The 19,912-nt window shown below is 34.9% G+C and overlaps 1 protein-coding gene across 4 annotated transcripts in view; it reads left to right on the top strand.

Annotated features, from left to right (window-relative positions):
- NFXL1 (nuclear transcription factor, X-box binding like 1) overlaps positions 1 to 19,912 on the top strand; it is a 72,174-nt gene that overhangs the window by 30,978 nt on the left and 21,284 nt on the right. For all 4 annotated transcript variants that reach the window (XM_049632008.1, XM_049632010.1, XM_049632011.1 and 1 more), the window contains exons 13-17: positions 3,493 to 3,613; positions 3,840 to 3,999; positions 4,736 to 4,827; positions 12,846 to 12,867; positions 13,299 to 13,439. In XM_049632008.1, coding sequence (XP_049487965.1) covers positions 3,493 to 3,613; positions 3,840 to 3,999; positions 4,736 to 4,827; positions 12,846 to 12,867; positions 13,299 to 13,439 — 536 coding nt within the window. The remainder of the gene's footprint in view (positions 1 to 3,492; positions 3,614 to 3,839; positions 4,000 to 4,735; positions 4,828 to 12,845; positions 12,868 to 13,298; positions 13,440 to 19,912) is intronic.

The following is a 19,912-nucleotide window of genomic DNA, read 5'->3' as shown; positions in this document are numbered from 1 at the left end:
AAAGAAAGAAAGAAAGAAAGAAAGAAAGAAAGAAAGAAAGAAAGAAAGAAAGAATATCAGGTAGTGACAAGTATAGAAAGAAAATATAGTGTGATCGGGGAGGACTCTAGAAAGGTGACATTTGAGAGGAATCCTAAAAGAAGTAAGGGATATAAGCCATGTGCAAAAGAGGGTGGAATAGTGTTTTGGGCAAGAAAGCAGTAATTGCAAAGGCCTTGAGACAGGAGCATTTGAAGGAATTGCAAAGAGGACTGTAGTAAGTGCTCAAGGGACAAAGGGTAGGAGATGAGGTCAAAGAGATGGTGGGATGAAGGGTGCTGGAGAAAGAATATGTATAGGACCTTGTTGACCGTTACTAAAATGCTGGCCTTTACTACAATTAGAAAACCTATCTAGTTATATTACCATTAAAGAAATTGGATCAGTAGTTTAGAATTGCCAAGAAAATACGGCTTAGTTGATTTTTACACATTAACAAAATTTAAGATATATATATTCAATCTCTTTATAAACTGTTCGAGAGTATATGTAAAAAAGGAAGATGTCCCATTATATCATCTGACAAGGAAACTAAGAGAAAATTATCAGCCAATCTAACTCATAAACTCTGTAACTCGTAAATATTTGTAAAATATTAAAGTTTCAGCTAGTCAAATCCAGCTATCCAGTATTACAGTATTAGCTGTCTAAAACCTTAATCTTTCATAACCAAGTTGGGTTTATTCCAATAATGTATATGATTGGTTAAACTTTAGAAAATCTAATAATGTGATTTACCACATTAGTAGTTTAAAGGAAAAATGAAACTAAGTAAATGTCTAAAAAACAGTTGATGAAATTCAATATCCATATTTGATGGAAACTTAACTGGAAATAGAAGGGAACATCCTTAGCTTGATACAGAGTATCTGTAAAAAAAAAAAAAAAAAAGGTAGAGCAAGCATCATGTTTAGTAGAGGAGTGTTGAAAACATATCCCACTCTTGTTTATTTTGACGCAAACCCCATAAATCCTTCAGTATTCATTTCTAAAATGTGGATTCTTAACCTGAAAATAGTTAATATATGTAACATCAGCAAATATCAGCTGTTTAGATATATTGTCTCATAAATGTCTTCATTTTTTACTTTAGTTTGTAAGAATCAACAACCTGATAAGATTGACATATTGCAATTGGTTGATGTCTCTAAAGTCTATGAATCTATACTTTCCCTCCTCCATCTTTTTTTTTTTTTTTTTTTTTTTTTTACACCCCTTGTCACTTATTTAAGAAACTAGGTTGCTTTATTTAGTCACAAAGTCTACATATTACAGATTGCATCTCTGTGGTATTATTTGACATTTTCTTCTGTATTTCCTATAAATTATTACATTATTAGTGGGATGTAGAGGTTTGATCAGATCCAGGTTCTTCTTCTTCTTCTTCTTCTTTTTTTTTTTTTTTGGCAGAGCATTTATTTTTATTTAAAAAAGAAGCTTATTAGACCCTAACAAAAATTACTTTAATGGAAAGTATGTGGAAGCTACTATTGTGTAACTTTCACCATCCACAGTTACAGAAGACATATAGAACCATTATTCCATACCCTTTTTCATCATTCTAGATACCTTCATAATCAAGGTTATACTGTAACTCTTAGGAAGAGGATGCTAACTGGATGTTTGCACTGTGAACATAGGAAAATTTGACTTATACTTCTTTAAGTTCAAGGTTATCTGTGTTTATGGTTCCAGAACATTCTGCATGAGTACCCATTTTGGCCGTTGACCCACTGGTCACTGTAGTTACCTTCTGTATGCTGCTTTTTCATTTTAAAAATCTCTGAAGCTATTTTAATTTGTCATGTTGTACAGGTATCTGTAACAAATTCTGTTGATCAGTAGGAAGACCGTTCACAGAAATTATTGCTTATTTTTCTCAAGATTTAATTTTCATAAAAGGAAAAGTGATGCTGTAGGTTAACGTGGCAAAAAAGGTGTTATGTTTGATAAGTTTTCTCTTTGAATTGCTGAAAGTGATTGAAAATTATCATTGTTAGGGAGAAAATGATATAATATGCTGAATGAGAAGAGTTAAAGGTCATTATTAACTTTTAGAACATTTGACATCTAGTCATTCTTTTGGAAAGATTTAAATTGATCATGTGGATCAGGATAACTTGGCTTGTGTTACCATCAGGGAAATACTTCATGGATTACACTTATCAAAACACTGAAATATAAATTTGGTAATTTGTATAATCCATATATATTTATATTTTTCCCTATTGTACTTTTTAGTCTCATTTCCTTATTCTGTGTTCATTATTTCAACCAGAATTCTTAACTTCTGTTCCTTTTAAGAGCTGTTTTAAGAGGCTTTATCCAGGATGCTTGTCATCATTTATCTGTTATCAGGTTAACTGCTATTCAGTATTTTGCTTGGTCTTGACACAAAGGTGGCAGTCTCTTATGATCCTCACTCCTTAGTTGAAGACTTTTATTCCCTTCTTGCTATTTCAGTTCTAGTGAGGAGCCTTAGTTACTGAGAACACTCCAGTGGGAAGAAGATGATGTTGGAACCGTGGGGAGAATGTTATAGCCTGTTTAAAAGAGTTTCTTTGATTTTGTTTTTATGTATCCTCACCAACATACAACAAAAGAAGGTAGAAAGCTGAAACCCAAATAACCGTTCTTTTTGAAATGTTTAGAAAAGAAGTATTTGGAATTAGAAGGGTTATAAGGGTGTAACCTAAAATAAGGGTTGAGAATGAGTCCTTCACAAAGCACGAGTAATAGAAAATTGACTATTCTTGTTAATAACCTGAAGAGAGATGTTATTCTTATTGGGGAATTTATCTAAAAATAATATACTTGAATAAATTTAAGTAAGTTTATCTAAATTTATCTCTTGCTGGGGAATTTATCTAAAAATAATACACTTGAATAAGCAGTATGTGTGAAAATAAGCCAGAAAGAGTATTGGCAACGTTAGATTTTCCAAGACTTAGATCCATTTTGCTTGTGCAGCGGCAATTAAATTAGTAGAGTGTTAAATTTGTTATTTAGAGTAGAACTTTTAGGAATTTTTAAAGAAAATCCTAAAACTTTTTAATGGCATTACCAGTGTAGCTATAAAAAGTATACAAATCTTAAGTGTATAGCTTGATGAACCTTTACAAACTGATCATAACCAGGTAACCAGAACTCAAGATGATTACACAGAACATTACCAATATTTCCAAAACCCTCCTTGTATCCTTTGTAACCATCATCCTGATTGCAAACAGTATAGATTAGTTTTTTGTGTTTGTTTTGTGTAAATGGAATCATATACTACATACTCTGTGTCTGACTCTTTTGCTCAATGTTATGTGTGTGAGGTTCATTCATGTAGTTCCTTTATTCTCATTGTAGAACATCCAGTTGTGTGAATGCTAACCTCATTGATTCTACTGTTGAGGGGCATTTGAGTAGTCATAGTCCTTTTTAAGTTTCAGACTTTTTTTTCAGGTAGTTGTTATCCTTGCCCAGAAACGGTAGATGTGAAGTGCAATTGTGGTAGTACAAAGGTGACAGTGCCCTGTGGCCGGGAACGTACCACAAGACCACCCAAGTGCAAAGAGCAGTGCAGGTTAGTATGAAGTTCTGAACAAACTTACATCTGGTATCTTACGGATTTAAATTCATACTGACTTTTAATATTGTTAGTATCTTTAATTTTACTTTAATGTTCTAAAATACTGATATTCACAATATTCTTGTTCTGTATGGAGTCAGAAGATAAATAGATAATTGCACTTTAGATGTAATTGTTTAATGATCAAAAGTAATTTAAAAAATTGTACTTTATGATTTAGTCGACCACCAACTTGCCATCATACAAGTCAAGAAAAACATCGCTGTCACTTTGGCTCTTGTCCTCCATGTCATCAACCTTGCCAAAAAGTTTTGGAGAAATGTGGTCACTTGTGTCCTGCTCCATGTCATGATCAAGCATTAATAAAGCAAACTGGCAGGGTAAGGGAATATATTATTAAGAGGTAGTGCATTGCTGTGGGTCATATTTTCTTAATTTTACTTAGTCATTCAACAAGCAATGATTAAGTACCTACTGGGTGTTAAGCACTGTGATAGGAGTTGGGGTACAAGGTAAATAAGACTTGATCTTTTGTCTTAAGCTCACAGTATAGAAAAAGCGAGAAACCAGTAAACAAATGTTTGCTAATACTGTGTGATAGTCATGTTGTAATCATGATACACAAGAGTTTGGCAGTCTTCCTTCATATATTGTGGTTCAGGGTTAAAGATATCTTTTGGTTTCCTCAAAGATTCATTCACTTACTCAGTGAGTATTTGTTAAGTCTGTACTGTGTGATAAGCATTCTTCGAGGTGCTGGGGAGACAACAGTGAACAAAATAATGGAGATTACATTCTACTGGTGGAAGTTGGATTTTACAGTTCTGTTTGTCATTCTTCTTTTGGCTAACGAGAAGTGAAGGAGGCTACATTGCCTTTGTTCTGCCATTTAAAAACTGGGGTCTGCCTCAATTTTTATTGTCAAATGTGTGTAGAGGGGAACAATCTGATAATGACAATCTGATGGAATAAAATATTTCACTAAGCACAATTTGTTGATGACTTGAAAAAATTTCAATCTGCTTGAGCAGAGGATATGTGGAACTATTCGAGTCTTACAATGGCCCTATGATTTAATTCCTCTGCCTTAAAATTTTTAATGTATTTTACTTGTAGCACCAGCCTACAGGCCCTTGGGAACAGCCTTCTGAACCAGCATTTATTCAGACTGCATTACCTTGTCCTCCATGTCAAGTTCCTATTCCTACGTAAGTATTTTACAGTTTTAAAATGTTTATTTATTTATTTTTGAGAGAGAGAGAGAGAGAGAACATGGAGGGGAGAGGCAGAGAGAGAGAGGGAGACACAGAATCCAAAGCAGGCTTCAGGCTCTGAGCTGTTAGCATAGCATCTGATGCAGGGCTTGAACCCACGGACCATGAGATCATGACATGAGATCAAGACAATGAGTCAGACACTTAACTGACTGAGCCACCCAGGCACTCCAATATTTTAGAATTTTAACTTAAAAAAAAAAAAAATCTTTCTGGGGCACCTGGGTGGCTCAATTGGTCAAGCGTCTGACTTCGGCTCAGGTTATGATCTCATGGTCCGTGAGTTCGAACCCTGTGTCGGGCTCTGCACTGACAGCTCAGAGCTTGGAGCCTGCTTCGGATTCTATGTCTCCCTCTCTCTCTGCTCTTCTTCTGCTCATAGTCTCTCAAAAATAAACAAACATAAAGAAAAAATTTTTTTAAATAAAAAAATCTTTTGACACTTTAATTTGAAGTGTGTCTTAGGCCACCTACTCCCCTTTTTCTTTGTTGAGTTTATCATTCTTTCAGGCCTAGTCCATAAACCAGTCTCTCTTTTTCAGCCTTATTCCTTTCTAAATATATTTTACATACTGCTTGAAAACCTCTCCTATGTGTATATTTTTTCAGCCTTTCCCCCAGCTGGAGTTTAATATCCTTATTAGTTTCCATAGCAACTCTTCTTATCATTACAATAATTCATCCAAGAGATCATCCTCTGTTAGTTTTTCTGACTGATTCCCATGCTAGTCTTTGAGTTCCTTTAGGATGGAGGAAAGCCAGGTTTTAGGTAAGGTGTAATTGAAGGAAACATTGAAAATGAAAGTAGGTAGTTTTCTGGAGGGACCAGAAAATGACCTGGACTGAGTTGTAAGGAGCCAAACCTAAGGTAATAATAGAATCTTGGAATGGTTCATACTTTCAGTAGAGGTTATGGAATATAGAAGAAGAGGGAAGCATAGAATTCTGGGAAGCAACATAAAATCACCATTAAGGTTCCAAATTGAATATTGGTACGTCTTATATATCAACCTTTTCCAGAGGGCCTTCTTGTTTATTTTTAAAAGCTCTCACTCTCATTTTGTCCCTCCACATCTTTCTTTTCTGTTTAAGTAGCATGTATATTTTTGTATATTGGTTATGGAGTCAGGTTCGGAGGCAAAGTGTTGCTGGGAGCTATATCTACAGAGTGATTTTAGTCTGGATATTAGTGAAAGATTCATAAACACTAAAATTGTATAATTGTAATCAGTTATCTTTGAATTCCTTAGTTTATCTTACAGGAGGATTATTTAACAGATATGTCTATCTTCATTCAATTAATTTGCTTGAAATCTTAGGTTGGATTAAATATTTTATGACAATAGAAAAACTGCCTGGAATTACTAAGTCATGTTTACTAGAGGTTTAAAAAATTAATTTAAAAGTCTTTCCTTTGCACTTGAATGTGCTGCTGGAAGTTTTTTTGGATATGTATATTAAAATTGTGTTTTAGAGTAAGAACTTTTGAGCCCAGTGTTGTGCTTCCCGCTAACTACTACTATGAATAAGTCATATCCCTTCTCTGTAAAATAAGGAAATTTAAGATATCTACAAAAATGTCAGTGTCAAAGAGAAAATTTTTGGAGGTCCTTCTCAAAATCTATTCATTGTGTTTAATAACAATTTTTTTCTAAAGTCTATTTTTTCTGATATTAGTATAGCTACTTATACCCTCCTTTGGTTACAGTTTACATGGAGGGATAGACAGATTCTTAGAAACACAAAAGCAACTGAAGCTGACTCAGAAGTAGAAAATCTGAATAAAACTATACCTAGTAAAGAGATTAAAGTAGTAACCAAAAGCTTACCATAAGGAGAAGCTGAGGATGGGTGACTTTACTGGTAAATTCTACCAAACATTTAAAGAATTAACACCAATATTTCATTGTGGGGAGACATTTCCTGATTCATTCAATGAAGCTGGTATTTCCCTGATACTAAAAGCAGAGAAGGACCTCATAAGAAAACTATAGACCAATATCCCTTTTGTATAATAGATAACAAAAATTCTCAACAAAATAGTAACAAACTGAATCCAGCAACATGTAAAAAGGATTATGCATATGACCAAGTGGATGTATCCCAGAAATACGAGGTTGATTCAACATATGAAAATCAAAATATCAAAGTAATATTTTATCACTAGAATAAAGGACAATTGATAGATTCAGAAAAACATTTGACAAAATTGTACACACTTTCTTGATAAAAAAAACTCAACAAACTTGGAATAAACAACCTCCCTCAACCTGATAAAGGGCATGTATGAAAAGCCCTTAATCATACTTAGTAGTGAAAGACTGAAAGCTTTCCTGTTAAGAACAGGAACAAGACTAGGATGTCTGCTCTTGCTCCTATTTATGTTTACATTGTATTAGAGGTGCTAGCCAGACCTATTAGACTAGAAAAAGAAATAAAAGATGTATTCATACTATTTGTATTGTTAGATGATGTGATCTTGTATATGAAAAATCCTAAGGAATCTTTACATAAGTTATTAGAGATATTGAATGAGTTTAGTAACGCTATATAAGCAACACTGATATACAAAAGTCGATTCTATACACTAGCAATGAACCATCTGAAATGAAATTAAGAAAACATTTCTACCTCCAATAGCCCTAAAAAAGCAACTTGGGCGGTTCAGTCGGTTGAATGTCCGACTCTTGATTTCAGTTCAGGTCATGATCCCAGGGTCATGGGATTGAGCCTCACATCAGACTTCATGCTGAGTATGGAGCCTGTTTAAGATTATCTGCCTCTCTCCCTCTGCCCCTCTCCCCATTCTCTATCTAAAAAATTAAAAAATTAGAAAACCAACTTGTTTATTCAACAAATTTAATGAAAGAAATCTAAGGTTTTATGCACTGAAAACTGCAAAACATTGTTGAAAGAAATTAAAGAAGACCAAAGGCTCTAGTACTGGCATACATACATATAGATCAAGGGAATAGAATTGAGAGTCTAGAAATAAATTCATACACTTAATGGCCAGTTTTTGACAAGGGTACTAAGATAATTATTTAGTAAGTGGCAAGATATCCCACTTTTATGGATGGGAAGACAATATTGTTAAAGACATTACTACCCAAAGCACATACTCCTTGTCAAAATCACAGCTGGCTTTTTTCCAAAATTCATATGGAAATGTAAGGACACAGAATAGCCAGAACAGTCTTGAAAGTGAAGAACAGATTTAGAGAACTCATACTTCCTTATTTTAAATTACAAAACTTTAGGGGCACCTGGGTGGCTCAGTCGGTTGGGCGTCCGACTTCGGCTCAGGTCATGATCTCGCGGTCCGTGAGTTCGAGCCCCGCGTCGGGCTATGTGCTGACAGCTCAGAGCCTGCAGCCTGTTTCAGATTCTGTGTCTCCCTCTCTCTATGACCTTCCCCCATTCATGCTCTGTCTCTCTCTGTCTCAAAAATGAATAAACGTTAAAAAAAATTAAAAAAAAATAAATTACAAAACTTTAACAATCAAGAATCAATCTGTGGTATTGTAGCGACGGACATATTGATCAATGGAATAGAATTGAGAGTCCAGAAAGAAACCCATATGTTTATGGTCAGTTGATTTTTCACAAGAATGTCAAAAAAATATAGTGGGTGCTGAGAGAACTAGATATTCACACGGAAAAAAAATGAAATTGGACCTCTGCTGCACAACATATGTAAATCTTAAAATGGGTCAAAGATCTAAAAGAGAGGTTTTAAACTCTTAGAAGAAAACAGGTGTAACTCCTTGTGTCCTTGGATTAGGCAGTGGCTTGTTACATATTGCTGCCACCTAAAGCATAAGCAACAAAAGAAAAAATAAAGTGAGGACATTATTAAGAAATTGTGCTTCAAGGACACAATAAAAAAAATGAAAAACGTCACCCACAGAATGGGGAAGATGTTCGTAGATCATATATTCTATAAGAGTATTATCCAGAATATATAAAGATTTCTTTTTTTTTTTTTTTTCAAGTTTATTTACTTATTCTGAGAAAGAGAGCACAAGCAGGGGAGGGGGCAGAGAGAAAGAATCCCAAGCAGGCTCTGTGCAGAGCCTTCAAGCAGGGCTTGAACTCACGAACCATGAGATCATGACCTGAGCTGAAACCAAGAGTCAGATGCTTAAGCAACTGAGCCACCCAGGTGTCCCAGAATATGTAAAGAATTCTTAAACTGAGAAGCAAAAAGGCAATCTGTTTTTAAAAATGGGCAAAATCTTCGAATAGACATTTCTCTAGAGAAGATCTACACATGGCCAGTAAACGTGAAAAGATGCTCAAGTAATTATTAGGGAAATTCAAGTCAAAACCACATTAAGATGTCAATTTATACCCACTAGAATGACTAAAATAAAGAAGACATAAGTGTTGGTGAAGCTATGGAATAGTTGGAATCATCTTACATTGCTGATGGGAACGTAAAGTGGTGCCACTACTTTGCAAAGCAGTTTGGTAGTTTCTCAGGAAACTAAACTTGGAGTTACCAATTTTAGGTATATACCTAAGAGAACTGAAAATATGTGTTCATAAAAAACTTGTACATGAGTGTTACAATAATAGCATTATTATTAATAGCCAAAAAGTGGAAACAACTCAAACGTCTGTCAACTGATGAGTGGATAAAATGTGGTATAACTATGCAGTGGAATATCATTCAGCTATAAAAATGCATGAATTAACTGATATGTGCTGTAACGTGGACGAACCTTGAAAACAGTATGCTAAGTGGAAGAGGCCAGACATAAAAGGCCACATAATGTTTGATTCCATTGATGTGAAATGTCCAGAATAGGCATATGCATAGCACCAGGAAGTAGATTAGTGGTTGCCAGGGGCTGTGGAGTGATTTCTAAGAGTTACAGGGTTTCTCTGTTGGTAGTGAAAATATGCTTGATACTGGTGATGGTTACACAACCTCGTGAATATACTAAAAACCACTGAATTGTGCTTTAAAAAATTTTTTTTAATGTTTATTTTTGAGAGAGAGAGAGAGAGAGAGAGAGAGAGAGAGAGAGAGAGCATGAGCGGGGGAAGGGCAGAGAGAGAGACGGAGATGCAGAATATGAAGCAGGCCCCGGGCTCTGAGCTGTTAACACAGAGCCAGATGCGGGACTCGATTCCACGAGCTGTGAGATCATGACCTGAGCCCAAGTCAGAGGCTTAACCGACTGAGCCACCCAGGAGCCCCTTAATTGTACTTTTTTAAAAGTATAAATCTTATCTCAGTTTTAAAGAGGAGACAAACATGTAAAGGTCTTTGTAATTCTGATATAATGATCTTTCAGTGGCAGGTGTAATAAAATTAGTATAAAGTATATGTTAAAAATATTACTTGTCACATGAACGCCGAGGTAGTATAATTTTTTCTTAGAGTAGAATGTTCATGTCTTCTTGTCCCTTGCCTACCATTTTTAAACATAACCTGACTTTTAATAATTTGGCTGTGTGGTAAAAGAATTCTGAACATAAAATACGTGCTGTATCATTATGGTGCCTTTGGCTTCAGGTTATAAAGAACCTACATAAAAAAGTGACATAATAACAACAGTTTTGCCTTGTGCAGTTAGACTGGAGGTAGAGCAGCTCTGTGGTTGGTTAAGCTGATTAATGTAGTTCTGCATCATCAGGGGTCCAGATTCTGTCTTTCTGTTTTATCCTCAGTGTGGCATCTTTGCTCTCAGGCTACTTGGCTTTCTCTTAAGCTTCCCATCCAGACAGGAAGCTTTCCAAAGAGAGAAACAAACTGTTTATGTCTTCTACCATCATCTTCTATTTTTAAAGAGTGAGAAGCCTTTTCCAGAAGCCCCATAGCAAAACTCCTTTCACATTGCATTGGCCAGAGTAGGATCACAAGACAGTTTAGAAACTGTCCCTGGAAAGGGAAATGAAATGTTTATTTTTTAGTTTTTTTTAAATAGACTTTATCTTTTTTTAGATGATTTTCAGGTTTACAGAAAAATTACACAGAAAGTGAAGAATTCCCATATGGTCCTGCGACACAGTTTCTCTTGTTAACATTTAGTGTGGCATATATATATTTTTTTTACATTTGAGGAACTGATATTGAATAATGATAATATTATAAACTAAAGTTCATAGTTTATACTAGGGTTTATATTTTGTGTTGGATGGTTTTATGAGTTTTGATAAATGCCTGATCTCGTGTATCTGCTAATTACAATATCATATACTATAGCCACTGCCCTAAAAACATCGTGTACTATTCTTGTTTATCCCTCACCTTCTTCCTCAAGTCCCTGGTGACCACTGATCTTTTTAATGTCTCTATCATTTTGCCTATCAGAATGTTATATAGTTGGAATCAGATGGCTTACAGTCTTCTCTATGCATTTAAGTTTTCTCTATGTCTTTTTATGTCTTGGTAGTTCATTTCTTTTTATTGCTGAATAATATTCCATTGTATGAATGTACCACAGTTTGTTTATCCATTCACCTATTGAAGGACATTTTGATTGCTTCCAAATTTTGGCAGTTACGAAGAAAGCTGCTTCAACATTCACGTGTAGGTTTTGCTGGATCATATGGTAAGGCTAGCTTAGCTTTGTAAGACACTGCCGAACTCTCTGACAAAGTGACTGTACCAATTTTGCATTCTTATCAGCAACAAGAGTTCCTGGTGCCCTGTATTCTTGCCGGCATCTGCTTGTCAGTGTTTTGGGTTTTAGTCATTCTAACAGGTATGCAGTGGCATCTCATTTTAATTGGCATTTTTGTAATGACATGATGTTCAGCATCTTTTCATAGTTTTGTTTGCCACCTGTATGTTTTCTTTGGAGGGTGAGGTGTCTGTTCTCTGTTCACATCTTGACCATTTTTCTTAATTGGATTGTTTGCTTTATTATTATTAAGTTTTAAGAATTTGTCTTACACTTTGGAGACAAACCCTTTGCCAGATACGTTTTTTCTCAAAGTCTGTGGCTTTTCTTTTAAGTTTTTCACAGGGCAGATGTTTTAGTTTAATAAAGTATAGCTTAACTATTTTTCTTTCGGAGATCACGCCTTTGGTGTCGTACCTAAAAAGTCATCCCCACACACAAGGTCACTTAGATTTTCTCCTATGTTGATAATTTCACATTTCACATTTAGGTCTGTGATCCTTTTTGAGTTGTCTGTTGTGAAAGGTATAATGCCTGTTTGGATTTTTTTTTTCCCCATGTAGATGTCTTTATTCCAGTACCAACCATTTGTTGAAAAGACTATCCCTTCTCTATTCAGTTGCATTTTTCCTTCATCAGAAATCAACTGAGTATATATTTGTGTAGGTCTGTTTCTGGGCTCAGTATTCTGTTCCTTTGATCTATTTGTCTGTTTACTGTTACCAGTACCATCCTGTCTTGATCACAGTAGCTTTATAGGATGTCTTTAAGTTGGGTAGTGTTAGTACTGTGTTGTTCTTCAATACTGTGTTGACTATCCTGGGTTTTTTTGTTTTTCTATATAGACCTTAAAATCAGTTTGTTGGTGTCCACTATTAATAACTTGCTGGGATTTTGATGGGAATTACATTGAATCTAGATCAAGTTGGGAAAGAATCAACATTTTAACAATATTGTGCCCTTCTATCAATGAACATGAAATATCTTTATATTGTCTTTGATTTCTTTCATTAGTGTTTTGTAGTTTTGCTCATATAGATCACGTATATATTTTGTTAGATTTGTATCTATTTCATTTTTTGGTGCTAATGTAAATGGTGGTGTGCTTTTAGTTTCAAATTCAAATTGTTTATTTCTGGTATATGGGGGAGCAGTTGGCTTTTGTATGTTAATTTTGTATCCTGCAATCTTTTTATAATCACTTATTCCATATGTGCTTTTTTTATGTAGTAAAACTAGTGGCGTTAGCACCTTTGCTTTAGGTAATCTTTTTGAAGAATTTATAATGTTTTCATTTTATTTTTTTTCTTGCAGAGAATGTCTTGGGAAGCATGAGGTGAGTTATAGGTACAAGTTTTAAGTAAAGCTTATAATCTATGCTACTGTATAGGGATTGTTAGAAATGACAAAGTCAAAGTATTGTTTTTTGTGTTTTTTTTTAGTGCTCTAAAAAGTACAAGAGTTTATTTGCTGATTTTTAAAATATACAGTGCTTTTGAGAATTAGCCTATGTCTATGTGGTCACTATAGCATCATTATATTGAATTTCCCTTTTAGGAATAGAATGTTTTGCTTCTTGGCATTCGTTTTTTGGATTTTTTGATAGGTTACTTTGATTTTGATAATAATTACTATTAATGAAAATGTGTTAGACCTTTATGAAACTTGTTCTTAAATGATAACAGAGTCATTTCAGACATATGGGACAGAAGGTTTTGTGTGTGTGTTGCTAATATTTTCTTTTCTTTTCTTTTCCTTTTTGTTAAGGTGAGTCCACTACCATGCCATACTGTAGGACCCTACTCTTGTAAGAGAGTCTGTGGACGAACCTTAGATTGTCAGAATCATACATGTATGAAAGAATGCCACAAAGTAACTGAAATTGATGCCTTCATTGGCAAAAACAAGGTAATATCCTTAGGTTGAAGATATATGTGCTTATAGTATGCTTGAAACATTCTTTTGGATAATTATGCCATAAATATTTTTCCATTTTGTTATAACTATTTTCCTTTTTCTTGCCCTCATCTCTTCTCCTTCCTTGCCTTTCTTAATACAAGCAGCTTTAACAGCTTGGTGTACATTTCTCTGTATCTTTGTGCCAACTCATGATATGCCTTTTAATGTACTCTTCACATACTGTACCTGTGTTAATACATAGGCTTTCGTTTTATGATAAAAGTACAGAAATTATGTATCTATTTAGATAGTAGATAGAAATATTACTTCCACTTCTGTCCGTTTATATCTCTGAGTTTAATTCTGGAACATTTTTTCTTAGCTGTTTCTTAAACCTAACATGTATGATAGACAATGTCCACAATTTTAATAAATTTCTAATCTTTTGTTGGGAATAAAGTAAATAGCATCACAGATGTAGGGTATGTGTGTGTGAAATTCACTAAAAGCATTTTATAAATCATATAAGTCAACCATTGAAAGTTCTCTAAAAATTGACATTTTACAAGGAAAAATATAGCGAATAAAATTTTAAATGATACTAAATTTTTTGTATATAATATATAAATAACATAAAACATATATAGATATATAAGTATATATATTTAGAGTGGGAGAGTATGAGCCAGGGAGAAGGACAGAGGGAGAGAGAGAGAATCTTAAGCAGGCTCCATGCTCAGCATGAAGCCTGGTGCAGGCCTTCATCCCACGACCCTGGGATCATGATCTAAGCTAAAATCAAGAGTCGGACTCTCCACTGATTGAGCCACTCAGACGCCCCTTATTAAATTTTATTTTTAAACGTTTAAATTCATCAACAAATAAAACTAACAAAACCCAGCAAAATCATTTACAATAGCAATAAAATATACCAGATTCCTGTTGAAACACAATACAGATAGTCAGTCTCCTGCTCTGAATTTCCTAGGCCATATGCAAGGTTCTGGCCAATAAAACATAGGCAGAAATGTTATTCAACTTCAGGAATAGTTAGAGAAATCTTAATTTATCATTAACCATTCTTTCTCTGTTTCCATGATGGAGGAGGTTGTATGTCTCTTGTGATACAGTTAAAAGCTAGCAAACTCCCCATCATCTTGTATCCCAGAATCATTGATTTCCCGGAGTCCCCTGCCAGCCTACATTTGACATGATGTGTGAATAAAAAATAAACTTTGTTATATAAAAAATTATATATTTTTTAAATATTTAATGTTTTTTCAAAGACTTCCATTCTATAGGGAATCATAATATTATTAGCAAGTGTGTGTAATGAGAAGTAAGCCAAAGATTTTAAGATTCATTTTATTAAATAACATTAAATTTTCAAATGTTTAAATTATTAATATGAATTGTATGCTATTGAAAAATTCACTTGCATTGTTACTTTTTTTTTTTTTTTTTTTTCTTTGATTCAGTGGTTGTAAAGCCTGATAATATAAATGTCCATAGTATCATTCTTGCTCATGTGCAGACATATATGTAAATATATTGCCTATAATTTCTTCATTGATCTGTGCTTTCATCCTTAATAAAAATGTTCTCATGATAAAATGAAAGAGAGAGTGGAATTATAAAATCATACTAACATAAATATAATAATTCAAAATCACTTTAGTCAGAGTACAGCTGCTATATCTTCTCTAGATTTCCAGAACATCAAATGAGTTGGAAAAACTCATTTTAAGAGCTGATAAGAGGGGCGCCTGGGTGGCTCAGTCGGTTAAGTGGCCGACTTCGGCTCAGGTCATGATCTCGCGGTCTGTGAGGTCGAGCCCCGCATCGGGCTCTGTGCTGACAGCTCAGAGCCTGGACCCTGTTTCGGATTCTGTGTCTCCCTCTCTCTGACCCTCCCCCGTTCATGCTCTGTCTCTCTCTGTCTCAAAAATAAATAAACGTTAAAAAAAAAAATTAAAAAAAAAAAAAAAAAGAGCTGATAAGACACCAATTGGGGAATTATCTTGGATTATCCCAGCATTGCTCCATGGGCAATGGCTGTGGTAAAGTTTGGGTTATAACTTACATGCAGTTCATCTCAATTTAGCTACAAGTCCACCTTTGTCTCCCACTCAAGGAAGGCTACTACAGTGCAAGTGAATGAAAATTACATTATTTAGGGGATAACTTTGCAATCATTCTAATTTATATATTAAACATGAAATATATCATGAACTCTTTAAAATTCCTTACTGTAACATCTCAGTTGAGACCCACTGGAGATGATCTCCTTGTATGTCTGTCTTGACCCAAATGGCTCAGGAATTGTTAATTCAGCTTCTACCTTGAGTTGTAGCACAGAGCTTACAACATACAAAAAATATTAAATTAATAAATATTAAATATCGGGTATTTAAAAAGCGTTTATTGACTGGAATCAAAAGTCTTTTGTTTCTTATCTCTGTAGATCTCTCAGTCCAGTCAAAGCTGTTCTTATACGCTATGGCTCTGATTGCTACAATTAGCAACAGATATATCTCTATTGTCTAATTCACTGGCTGCAGTGAGTGGAACTGTGGTTAATTGGGGAAAGGTGTGAGATTGATGGCAATTGAAGTGAGTGTATTTCCCAAGCAAACCTGGGCACAAATAATTTTTAGAGTGACTGAAAGAAGAAATAATAAGTATTTCCGTTTCTTCTACTTGAAGAGAACATACTCTCTAAGAATACTTTCCATAGTGATTTTGATGTATTAACATAAAAAATAAAACCTCAAAAATACAAAAAAAAAAAAGAAAAGAAAAGAAGAAGTGGAAGAAATAATGAGGATAATCTTTGGGGAAAATCTGTACCAAAAATAAATGAAAAAGAAAAAATATATCGGTACATAATCACACATAGACACATACATTTCGTGTATGCTTATGTATATGGTAGACCCTTGCCACGCAGCATTGGCATCACCTGTAATCTTGTTGGAAACCCAGAATCTCAGATCGTACCTCAGCATTTAACGATTGCCAAGTGATTGATCATGCACAAAAGTGTTTGAAAATCACTGCTACAAGCAAGTGTGTATGATGTGTCATGTTTCATTGATTTAAAAAAAAGAATTTTGTTATAATCATCAGACTTTGTAAGAGATTGGAACTTAATTATTTCAGCCATTAAAAACAAAGGATAATTCTGTAATGTGATAGAGGTTCTAATTTTTGCTACGATGATAATCATAGTATATAAATGTGGAACACCTTAAATTTATGAAATGTCAAATATAATAAAACAGGAAAGAAAAATTTTACTTATCAAGATTCATTTTCCAATTTGTAATAATAACGCACATGTTTATTCTGCCTTCTCATCATCTCCTTGCTTATAATTGGGATTGCTATCCTTCTGGGATTTCTAGACATCAGATGAATCAGGAAAAACTCATTTAAAAAAGATGGTATGACTAATTGGGGAATTATTGTAGATTATCCCAATATTGCTCCCTTGGTTAAAATTCCTGTCTCCCTTTAAAAAAAAATTTTTTTTTAATGTTTATTTTTGAGACAGAGACAGAGCGTGAGCAGGAGAGGGGCAGAGAGAGAGGGAGACACAGAATCGGAAGCAGGCTCCAGGCTCTGAGCTGTCAGTACAGAGCCTGACGCGGTGCATGAACCTGTGAACCATGAGATCATGACCTGAGCCAAACTCGGATGCTTAACCGACTGAACCACCCAGGCTTCCAGTGTCTCCCCTTTTTAAAATAAGAACTGTGTGGGGCGCCTGGGTGGCTCAGTCGGTTAAGCGTCCGACTTCAGCTCAGGTCACGATCTCGCAGTCTGTGAGTTCGAGCCCCGCGTCGGGCTCTGGGCTGATGGCTCAGAGCCTGGAGCCTGCTTCCGATTCTGTGTCTCCCTCTCTCTCTGCCCCTCCCCCGTTCATGCTCTGTCTCTCTCTGTCTCAAAAATAAATAAATGTTAAAAAAAAAAAATTAAAATAAGAACTGTGTAAGATATTTGACAGCCAGTCTTGCTGTATTTCTGAATTAAGGTAGATTCTTCTGGAAGATAGAACTTGATATTTGAAGTGATCCAGGAAGATAGCTTAGCAAGTATAGATTCAGTGATTTTTTTTTTTTTTTCCATAACTGGAACAAAGGAGCCCCATACCATCAGTATAATTCTTCTTTTGCAGATAGGGAAACTGAAGGTTTTCAAGTGACTTGTTCATGATAATATAACCAAGAGAGTAGTAATAAGAAGGTAGTATCCCTGATACTACCTGATATTAACTTCCAGCCCAGTATGATCTTCTATTTATTTAAATGAAAGATTATTACAGATGTACCACATAGCCAGGAAGAAACAAATGAGATAGACTATGTGTGTCATCTTTGGTTATGTTTGCACATTTTGAGATTCACTGCTTCTCTTTTTCCAGTCTTTCCCATTTCAGAAAGTTGTTTTATCAGTTTTACACCATTCTGCAGATCAAAGACCGGAACATTGCTTAATTTCTTTCTTATCTTCCTTTCCTTGTCTCACAACAAATCTTGTTAGGTTTATTATCTTCAAAGTAGATCCCTGAATCTATTTCTTATAACCTCTGACACTAACCTTCTCATTCAAGCCACCATCACCTCTTCCCTAGATTTCTGCAGTATTTTCCTAGCCAGGCTGTCCACTCCCTCGTTTGTCTTACTGCATTAGCCAAATTCATCTTTTAAAAATGTAAGAAAACAAAATAAGTCATGTGTCATCTCCCTTTTCAAAACCCATCAGTAGCTTTCAGTTACTCCCAGGATAAAATGCAGATGGCCTTATGATAGCCCAATAAGGCTTTATACTGATCTAACTTCTGATGACATTTCCTACCTTTTCATTCATCGCTCACTTGTTCCCTTCTACTTTTGTTCTTGCTATTCTTTGAATATTCCACATTTGTTCTTCTGTCAGAGCTTTTGCACTTAGTTTTTTTTCCCCTCTGGAACTCTATATTCTTGTGGCTTTCTCCCTTATTTAACTTAATTCCTGTTCAAATATGAACAGGAATTTCTTCATGTTGCTCCTATTACCCTCTCTTATCCTGCTTTATCTTTTTTCAGAATATTTATGAAGACATTCTGTTATGTTCTTTATCTCCCCTATTTAAATTTAAGTTTCTTAGGTCAGGGATCTCTCCCATTTTGCATATTCCCAGTGTGTGAATGATTCCTGGCACATAACGCTGAATAAGTGTGAATAAATTAATATACTTTTTAAATTAAAAAATAGAAATTATTTATAGAAGAATGTTTCATAATTGAGACACTTTTTCTTTTTTTTTTCTTTTTTTTTAATTTACATCCAAGTTAGTTAGCATATAGTGCAACAATGATTTAAGGGGTAGATTCCTTAATGCCCCTTACCCACTTAGCCCCTCCCCCCTCCCACGAGATACTTTTTCTTTTTAATCGTGTATGTTAAAAGTAGCTTGGGTTTTTATTGACATAATAACTCGTTTGTAATCATAGCTTTACTTAGGAATGGTAAAAAAAAAAACTTTTTTTTTTTTTAATTTTTTTTTTCAACGTTTTTTATTTATTTTTGGGACAGAGAGAGACAGAGCATGAACGGGGGAGGGGCAGAGAGAGAGGGAGACACAGAATCGGAAACAGGCTCCAGGCTCCGAGCCATCAGCCCAGAGCCTGACGCGGGGCTCGAACTCACGGACCGCGAGATCGTGACCTGGCTGAAGTCGGACGCTTAACCGACTGCGCCACCCAGGCGCCCCCAAAAAAACATTTTTAAACTTTAAGACACTATCCATGTCTATAGCTCTCTTATTTCGCATATGACATATGAAAATACTGTCTTGTAATAACAATTTTTAACCTTTTGTAGATATAGTTAAATTATTAAATACTAGAGGAGAGAGGTGCCTTCTTGAGTTACATTCAAGTACATTTATTTTTTTCATTTTTTTTTCAAGTTTATTTATTTTGAGAGAGAGGGAGATCTCACGTGTGTGTATGTGTGAGTTGGGGAGGGGCAGAGAGAGAGGGAGAGAGAGAACACCAAGCACGCTTCATGCCCTCAGCACAGAGCCTGATGGATGGCTTGATCTCAGAACTGTAAGATCATTACCTGAGGAGAAACCAAGAATTCTACCCTTAAGCTTAAGCAACTGAGCCACCCAGATGCTCTGAAGTACATTTACTTGTAAATGTAATGTAATCTTGGTTCACTGAAGTGCATTAAAACATAAACTTCTGGTCATTCTTTTTCCCCTCTATGCACGTTTCTCTTTGGCTAGATGAGATCAGTATCTTCAGAACACTGAATGCTTTGGGAATTGTTATTTATGTATTAACAGGGTGTTGATTTCTTTAGTTTGATGGTGATCGTGCTTGTTGGGCGGAAATGAATTGATAATGTTTTACTCTTTATTTTTTTTCTGCTACGAACCATTCTTTAGGAAGTAATTTAAATTTTTAGTAGGAATACCTCATGTAATC

This window comes from Panthera uncia, chromosome B1, assembly GCF_023721935.1.
Source record: "Panthera uncia isolate 11264 chromosome B1, Puncia_PCG_1.0, whole genome shotgun sequence".
In the NCBI taxonomy this organism is placed as follows: domain Eukaryota; kingdom Metazoa; phylum Chordata; class Mammalia; order Carnivora; family Felidae; genus Panthera; species Panthera uncia.
The sequence above is the reverse complement of the archived record's forward strand: the minus strand, read 5'-3'. Positions and strand labels throughout refer to the sequence as shown.